This window comes from Triticum urartu, unplaced genomic scaffold (genome assembly GCF_003073215.2).
Source record: "Triticum urartu cultivar G1812 unplaced genomic scaffold, Tu2.1 TuUngrouped_contig_6080, whole genome shotgun sequence".
Classification (NCBI taxonomy): Eukaryota; Viridiplantae; Streptophyta; class Magnoliopsida; order Poales; family Poaceae; genus Triticum; species Triticum urartu.
The window spans coordinates 1-9,306 of record NW_024116810.1 but is presented as its reverse complement, the minus strand read 5'-3'; the positions used below and the strand labels follow the sequence as shown (position 1 = coordinate 9,306).

The window sequence follows — 9,306 nt, the reverse complement described above, 5'->3', positions numbered from 1 at the left end:
GATAACCACCTAGGTCCCAGAGAATTTCCAAGCGCGCCTTCTAAACCGTGACGGAGGTAGTACAGCATAATAGCATATAGCAGAGGAAACGACGAAAGTTACAGTAGAGGGCACCCAGGGGCAGATTGCTCACTGCACGTGGTCCGTTCATGCTTCACCGACCAGGTGTGACAGTTAATATCCAAGGAAGGAGGGCTTGGGTGCAGCTGCAGGGCGTTCCTAAATGCAGACTGGATTTCGAGCTTCACTTGTCCAAATGATTCCTCGTGGTTGCCGTATGCAGTAAAACTGATTTGCTGGAGGTCTAAGAGGTGCAACATGCCGGCTGGTGTAGGTCCACCCCACAGTGGTAATTGGTTGACTTGCAGACTGAGGTCTCGTAGCTTGGGCATAGCTCCTGCCTCGAAATCAAGATATGCTAAAACACCCTCGTCAGAGATGAATGTAAGGCGCTCCAGAACTGGGAATAATCCCTTGCTGACGATAACAGCCTCTTCTTTAGGGCATGTCGCAACTCTAAGCTTGAGGTAGACGAGGGATGGCAGTCCTCCAAGAATAGTAATCTCATCAGTTTTCGTCCCCCTAACAGATAATTCCAGGCTATGCAGGCAATTGACATCACCGATCCATTTAGGAACCCTCAAGATCTTCCAGCTGATAAGGTACATTTCCTCGATAAGGGCTGGAGGATCTGAAACTGAGCCTAAAATGTCGTCCTTATCATCATGATTGCCATTGATCTGGAGATATTTGAGGTTTCGTAGCTTACAAATAGAAGAGGCGAAAGCATCAAACTTCGCCTTCTCCAGCGGATTGCACCTATCACCATCCCAGGTATGAAGCTCCAGACTCCTCAGATTAGTCAGCTTACCAAGGCCCTCAACAGCCTCCAGCGAACTCCTCTGCAGTTTGAAACCACGGAGTGTGCGAAGTGATTCCATGATCCCGATCCTTTCAGGCAGCCCACAGTAACTCATTATCAGATTAGACAAGCGAGGCAAGTGCACTATGTCTGATGGGATGCCTCCCTTTACTACATCCAATGTATCCAAATGCACAAGCCCCCGAACTTCAGTTGGAAGCTTTGCACAGAAATGCCATGAAACCTTTAAATACCTCAGTTGAAACAATTGGCTGATAGCAGTGAGGTCCAGATGTGATCTCTGAGGTGAACCTGGATATTCAAAGGATAACACACGGATATGCTTTAGCTGAGAAAGACGAGGTATGGACTTGCAAGCTCCGAACCATACCAATGACCGAACTTGTGATGTGCTATCCGAAACTGTCCAAGATATTGTTTCGTTTGTTGTTCTATCAATAATTGACATCAGAGACAGCCGACGGATCTTGTAAGTGCAGTCAGGCAGTCTTGTCATCTCTTTAGAAGTATATGCCACACTACTAAAATTATCTTCTGCACACTTGCTTAGGATCAAATCCAGCATCATATCATGTACTTTGCAACACACCCCGTTGTAGGTCATTACATGCTGAATCAAGCTTCTATTGACTAGCTCATTGAAATAACTTATCCCAACATCCTCTAAATTTGCTCCATGCAAATTACTGACAAAGCCTTCGGCTATCCATTTTCGGACTAGATCATCCCTCTGAATCTCATAGTCCTCCGGATACATACCAAGGTAAAGAAAACAGGTGCGGAGATGAAGAGGAAGATTCATATAGCTGAGGTTTAATATACTCCTCATCCCTTTCAGAGTGGGGTTTATGGCAAACTGGGCACCTAGAGAATTCTTTATGTTCTCCCAGTCACTCCTTGATCTTTCTCGACGAGAAGCCAATAGGCTAGCTATAGTAATGATTGCAAGTGGCAATCCGCCACACTTCTTCAGAATTTCATTTGAAACTTCCTCAAAATTAGATGGACACTTGTTTTCAGACCCAAATACCCTGCTCGTGAATAACTTTCTCGAATCTTCAGAGCTGAGGGGCTTCATTTTGTAGATGTGCTCATAGTGATTTGAACATGCTGAGATTGCAACGGCTTCCACTCGTGTGGTTACTATTACTCTACTCCCGTTACCATTTTCTGGAAAAGCACATCTTATAATGTCCCATGCTTCTTCACCCCACAAGTCATCGACTATAATAAAATACCTGTTGAATAGGGCATTATAAATTGCATTAGGAGGCATCTAAAAATATTGCAGGTTAAAGCATCAATAAAATCAAATAACCTTGGGGAAATCACGCCACACAAATGCCATTCTTATGGATAGGTTAGACATAATTGTGTAATTTTCAAGCCAAAATAACAGCGACAGCTTGCGTGGCGTGTTAAAATTTGGATTCCAAAATAGCAGGTTTTATTTCTTCATCAAAACAGATCACTGCCAATTTTCCATAACAAGTTGTTTTGCTGCTGTATGATGACACATTCAGTAGTGAGAGCGGTCAATATGGTAGTATACATTGTATTTCTTTATTTGCAGATCACTGGCATATTCCTAATTTAACACCACATGAAAATGCTACTTGGACTGTAGGTCTTCCTACTGGCCTAATATAAACATTTGCTGATCTGGATATCAACTCCACATATTTGTCTAATGTTACATACAAGCGACCTACTTCATCACGTTGACAACTTTGTTTATATGAAATACTCCCATCCGTCCGGGATTACTTGCCGAAGAAATAGATGTATCTAGACGTATTTTAGGTCTAGATACATCCATTTTTATCCATTTTTGGGACAAGTAATTTGGGACAGAGGGAGTATTTACTAAGAACCAACAAGTTCAGTGGCAGGCAACCAGTCCACGATCCAGACTTTGGTTTTGCATAGCTGTCTAATACCACGTTTTAACGACTACATTAATGAACAAATCAATGATCATTTGGCAGTGCGAATTATAATTCTGCACACTAATTAAGTATCATGTTCAAAAGGGTGGAGAACTCGCAATTAAAATTTCCCTTCCGCGTTCTAATCTGGTATCATTAACATGTAGATCCAGGACAAATGACTTCTGTAAACTGATCTAGTTTCATATATAAACTGCCAACGAGCTAGTATATATTCTAAACTTTAGTTCTGTATAAATGATCCATCGGTTGGCTCATGATCTTGGAGGGCAACTTGACTGTAAGGCATGCTTGCACTTCTCCCTTGGTTTCTCTGTATGTCAGGTACATTTTGACTTCTCAAATTATGTGATATCTAATATTATGTGAGTAATGTTACAACCAATTGACATTGTTGGATCAGTGTTGAACCACACTTTTCAATTCTGATGATTTTATAATTATTTGTCTTTCTTTGTAAAAAAACATTTATAGTAAAGTCATATGCGGACAGGCAAAATACGTTTGGAAACATAGGGTGTAAACTTAAATCTAGTTAAACTATTACTCAACTATCCTGCAGAAATGCAAGAATGCTTGTAGAAGTAAAGATGTAACTATACCTCTTGTCTGCAAGGTGTTCTCTAAGTTGACCGATGATGTCTTCCACCTCACAAATACCGGAGGACTCATTTATCCCAAGCTTTAAGCTTAGGCTATTGAGAAGCCGTGGCATGTCTGGTTTTTGAGAGACAGGAATAAATGCCTTACAGTCAAATTGCCCTTCGAGATCATCATACACCTGATTAGCAAGGGTAGTTTTACCCAGTCCTCCAAATCCCACGATGGATACCACCTTGAGCTTCTTCTCGGTGACTGTTAACAAACTGACAATCTCCTTCTTTGGGCCATCAGTACCCACAAGTCCAGCAGCGTCTTTGTACATCACTGAAATCCGCGGATCAATATCCACAGAGCCACAACTAGTATTGCAATCATCAATCTTGTACCTGGAATTGATTGGAATGTCAAAGGAGGATGTTACAATTGCATATGTTTCTCACAATAGCATGCGCCTTAAATCATGTTCTTAGTTGAGGCGTTTCTTCAGGTGCACCGCTAGATTTGTGAGATGAAGATTTGTCCACAACTTGAAGATTATCTAGGGGCACACATGTGGCAAGGCCATGGCGCATCATAGTTTCCCTTGAATGCCTTTAAACTATTTGGCATGTCTATGTTTGATGACTACCATGCTTTCTGTTTTGAATATGAATTTGAATTAAAGTATTTTGAGTATTTGAAATATTGTCAAACTATATGTGGATTGCAGCACAATACATATGTTTGGGATATATTACGGTAGAATGTGGTTTATGAATATAGTTTGCATATATATAATGTAAAATGGAGAAAAATAGAATAGGGATTTGAGGGCTATGATTGGAGTACCATGCAAAACATGAAGGACTTCAAAATAGTGAGACCTCCTACATGGTGTTTCGAATCTGTGGTACCTTATTCGCCGTTCATTCGCCTCTACTGCAAGAGCCTTGAGCTCCTCAATCTGGCCGGCAATCCGGTGCCGCACCCTCAGTGTCTTCAGGCGCCGAACAGTCCTCTTCACAAAGCCTGCACTGGGCTTGGCGTCGGCACCTCCAAGATCCTGCATGAAGTCATCGATGCAATTCTCCATGTCATAGGCCATCTCCCTGACATGGTCCCTCCAGTTCTTGGTATTTGGCTCGAGTTTTTCCATGAACTCCAGCTTCTCAAGGGAAGCATTCATGGCGCTGAGCTCGTGCTTGAGAAAAGTCACCTCCTTCCTCACTCCTTTGAGCTTCTTGTACTCGTCTCCCATCAGTGTGGTGAGTTTGCCAATGAGGGGGTTCATCACCCCCGCTGCGGCGCTCACGATTGGCATTGCCATCTCGAGCTTGGCCTCCTTCCTCTCTGGGTTCACTAGCGAGCTAGCAGTGTTTGTGTGCGGTGCGCGTGTGAGAAGCAAGCAAAGGCTGATGAAGAGAGCTGCCTAACTTGATGGTGCCATCTATATGCTACTGCAATCCTTTAAATTCATACTCTCTTCGTCCGAAAATACTTGTCATCAAAATGAATAAAACGGGATGTATCTAGATGCATTTAGTTTTAAATACATTCCTTTTTGTCCATTTTAATGACAAGTATTTTCGGACGGAGGGAGTATTATTTTTCTCCCTCGAGATCCACATTCATTAGTTAATGTAAACAATCTGCAGACTGCGCTGGAAATTAATTATTTACGCTGCATCGGGGGAGCATTTCTATGTCTGTGGAGTGTGGAGTGTGTACTTGTTTAAGCCAAGAAGATGCTTATTTTCTGGCTCTTACAAAGTAGATCCATTACAACGTAGTAATAATCTATAGTCCACTTGTATGTGCATGGCACATGCTTCGGCCACCCTGCCTGCAAACTCTGAAAATTAATTTTACTTTTTGACGTATATGCAAATAGCCAGTAAAACCTCAAGCTTAGTCTCGCTCACTAGCCACTAAGCTACGTTTGTCTGCGGCGAGCTGTAGTACGCACAGGCTTGATGCAGAGAGTAGGATGATGCTTAGCAAATTCCATGGTAAAAATCCACAGTTCTACCCTGCTGTAATCCTTGATTCGAGCACCAGTAGCGGTATTATATTTCCCCAAGATATGCGGCAGCTATTTATTTATTTTTGAGACATTCGCGGCAGTGCACTCCAATGAGAGCTGCATGCTGTACCTTTTGCAATTGGTTTAGTTAACTAATTATCACCTAAAGATCTATGCCAGGGTTAAACCAATGCAACCATAGAATACTGGCGTGCGCACCATGCTTTAGCTAATGTGTCGGTTGGTTTGATAAAGCCTTGGTAGACGATAAAGCCTAACTAAACCAATTGCAAAAGGTACCACCCACCTATATACTACTACGCTGTATGCATGTTCATGTGTCGGGTGGACGACACCTTTGATAAAGCTAGCCTAGGTAGACGATACCTTTAACTTGCTCCTTGTTTGTGCCTACCATGCTTTCTCGTCCCTGCAAACTAAAATTAACTTAAACATGTAGTACACTCAACACCTCTCACAGAGTCACAGTGATATTATGCAATGCCACCAACACCATGCAAGTGCACAAACGATTAGTACTAATGATGCGATACTACAACCAATGATGAGAGAGGTGATAGTAGTATCATGCAAGTGCACAAACGACAAAATTTATACAAGTTTTACTAATCTTGTACACAGTTTCACATTGGGATTCTACAGATTTATAAGTAAGAGAATACCATGCAATATAAGAAGGTACTTAGTAACTAAAGTGGTATCTGTCATGCCCTGAACTAGTTGAGGTCAGAGAGGCTCAAGATTCAGAGAAATTCAGAGATCACACAAGCAAATCAATGCACCGAGCGGGATTCTACTACAGAAAATGCTTGATTACAGAAGAAGGTTTATGCCGGCCAGAACATGGCGGCGGCTAGGGTTCAACCCCAAATATACAAGAGATAAGATGATCCTGCCTTACAGCTTACATAGCTAATATATAGCCTAGCAACAGGAACAGCAAGGGAGATAAACAGTAGGTTATTGTGGACCCTTGGATCAGAGATAGACGGTGCCGCAGCGGAGGGGTAAGTGAGCTGTGGGTGAACAGTAAACGTGTCCGTTTCTTCAGTAATCATCAGACTTTAGTAGTTTATACCAAGTGTTGGGTTCTCACAGTATCATACACTACGATGCTAGTTTATGATCGGTACTGCCCACTCTGAGAAACATTACATCACAAGAAAATTTGAAAAATCATAATTTAAGCCATGTCAGTTGTGTTGTGTGTCTATGCTAAAGCGACGCATATTTACCATGCCCAAAGAAAGATGGGAAAGCCCCAAAAAATTGAGTGATGTGGCCACCCAATTTGTGCAGATATGCACCTCACAAGAACCACATAGGGTGGATGCAGTGTGAGGGTACACATGACACAATCATATCGACCAATACTTTAGAAGAATATGCTTGGCCCTTGCCGCTGGTGAATGGACGGCCTATAGTGGACAAATTTTAAAGTCAAACATAGACTCTTCACCGAAGATCGGGAGTATGAAGGTAGGATCATACAGTAGTATCATATGCATGATACTAATATATGATACTCCCCACCAAAAATAGTCTGATACCAAGTTATGATACACTGATATCATATGCATGGAACTAGTACATGAACTTCTCAGTGTGACCTCCACGCCAGGGTTAACCTAATGCAACCATAGAATAGTGGCGTGCGCATCATGCTTTAGATAATGTGTCGGTTGGTAGACTGGTAGACGATAAAGCCTAACTAAACCAATTGCAAAAGGTATTACCACCCACCTACTATATACACAAGATTCAAGGTAGGTACGTTACCTTTAGTTGGCTCCTTGTTAGTGCATACCATGCTTTCTCCTCCCTGCAAATTAAAATTAACTTAAAGATGTAGACTCAAACACCTATTATGCAATGCCACCCAATACCATGCAATTGCACAAACGATAATTCATGATGAGATACTAGTATAACTAATGATGACAGAGGTGATAATAGTAACTAAAGTGATATCATACACTATGATACGAGTTTATGATTGATACTACCCACTATGAGAAACATTACATAATCGTAATTAAAAAGTGGTTATAAATGTCATCATAGAAAATGTGAAGAAATCATAAGTGAAACCCTGTCGGCTATATTGTGTGTCTATGTTAAAGCGATGCAAATTTTTCATTCTCAAAGAAAGATGGGAAACCCCCCAAAAAATGAGTGATGTGGCCACCAGTGGCGGAGACAGGGGGACCAGCAGGGCCCTGGCGCCCCCTATGATCGCTGATTTGCTACTAGTTTGTACATTAACAGTGTAAAATTTAGACAAAATACATGCATTAGTATTGTTTGGCCTCTCTTATCAAAAAATTGAGTCATTTGGCCCCCCTGATCTTTAATTCCGGGCTCCGCCACTGGTGGCCACCCAATATGTGCAGATATACACCTCACCAGAAGCACATAAGGTGAATGCAGTGTGAGGGTACACATGACACGGTCATATCGATCAATACTTCAGAAGAATATGCTTGGCCCATGCCGGTGGTGAATGGGCGGCCTATAGGGGAGAAGCAGAGGACGAGGGGTAGTAGAAATGTGATATGCTCTGAAACTTTCCCATCTACTTTTGCTTGCATGACCCCACTTAATGCGCATATTTCACTTGCTGCATCATCAACTTCCATGGCAACAGAAGACAAATGAATCTTCAAATGGGAGTGCAAACCTAGTACAGTAAAAAAAATGCACTTCCACTGATGGGGTGCTGAATAATTTTGTTCTCAGAACCTGGATGCTCTTCGGTGGCTTACAGTGAGGCTGAAGAGATCGTCCCGTTCCCAACGGGACAGAGGGCTCTACCTCAGCAAGTACTGGTGGAACAGAGATGAGCCGGCCAGCAGCCTCAGATACCACCGCTGCTGTTATGCATTCAGGACAGGTGACTCACTGAATTTTGTTACTGCATGCAGAGGCAGACCTTCTCTTCCTCGGCTCCTCCTACTCCAACACCTCCTCTGATCTTAAGTCTTACAGCCACTGAGAGAACTGGTAACCCTTGGTGTAAAGTCATTTGGGCAATGTACAATTTTGGATGTTGAAATCTAGTAACTTGATGTGGATGTGATGCAGCTCAAGACTCGCTGCAGTTCTTGATGAGTTGGATTTCTACATTGCTGGAGAAAGCTACGCTAGTGAGTGTGTTGTTCTGACTTTCAGAGCACCAGCAGAAAAATCAGTGATTACTGTCACACTAGCACCATGACAGGAATTATTGACAGTGTCACCTGACAAGTAACTTCCATTCACTTCCCTTTTGTTCTACAAGGCCACCACGTGCCCCATTTGACAAGGAAGAACGTCGAGTACAACATGGCTTCACCGAATCCCTTCATCAACCTAAAGGGAATCCTTGTGAGAACTCAAAAGCTCTGCTACAGCATTCTACCAGTGGATCGATCGCACTGAATCTTCCATGTCTTTGTGGGTTATGATGATGTACACGCGGTGGGGAACGCGATGACCGACAACTACTACGACAACGTCGGCACGGTGACCTACTGTTGGACGCAGGCCATGATCTCAAGTTGTGCAACTTCAGCAGTGCCAACGTCTCGAATGCCTGCAACTGCGCCATGAGCTACGCCATGAACCACGGGTTCGGGGACATCAACCAGTACAACATCTACACGCCCTCCTTGCCACGCCTCCTTTGCGGCATCCGGCAGCTCCACCGCCCCCAGCCGCCATCGCCGTGCCGTGCAGAGGTTAAAGGACACCCTCATCCGCCGGAGATCAAATAGCTACAACCCCTGTATGGAGACCTACGCCGAGAAGTACTACAACCGGCTCGACGTGCAGAGGGCCATGCACGCCAAGACTACAAGGATTCCCTA

The 9,306-nt window shown here is 43.1% G+C and overlaps 1 protein-coding gene across 1 annotated transcript; it reads right to left on the bottom strand.

Moving 5' to 3' along the window:
• Positions 1 to 24: 24 nt before the first annotated feature.
• LOC125530113 (disease resistance protein RGA5-like) lies at positions 25 to 4,830 on the bottom strand. Its single transcript, XM_048694512.1, has 3 exons — positions 4,329 to 4,830; positions 3,435 to 3,821; positions 25 to 2,121 (listed from the first exon to the last, which is right to left on the bottom strand). Exons 1-3 carry the CDS (start codon positions 4,739 to 4,741, stop codon positions 99 to 101), a joined length of 2,823 nt encoding a protein of 940 aa, XP_048550469.1. The 5' UTR covers positions 4,742 to 4,830; the 3' UTR covers positions 25 to 98.
• Positions 4,831 to 9,306: the final 4,476 nt, after the last annotated feature.

Excerpts from the sequence above, each read along its gene's own strand:
- LOC125530113 (XM_048694512.1), bottom strand. The coding sequence starts at position 4,741 with ATGGCAATGCCAATCGTGAGCGCCGCAGCGGGGGTGATGAACCCCCTC. Across the intron at positions 3,822-4,328 it reads GCGAATGAACGGCGAATAAG|GTACAAGATTGATGATTGCA; the intron begins GTACCACAGATT and ends AATCAATTCCAG. Across the intron at positions 2,122-3,434 it reads GAACACCTTGCAGACAAGAG|GTATTTTATTATAGTCGATG; the intron begins GTATAGTTACAT and ends CCTATTCAACAG.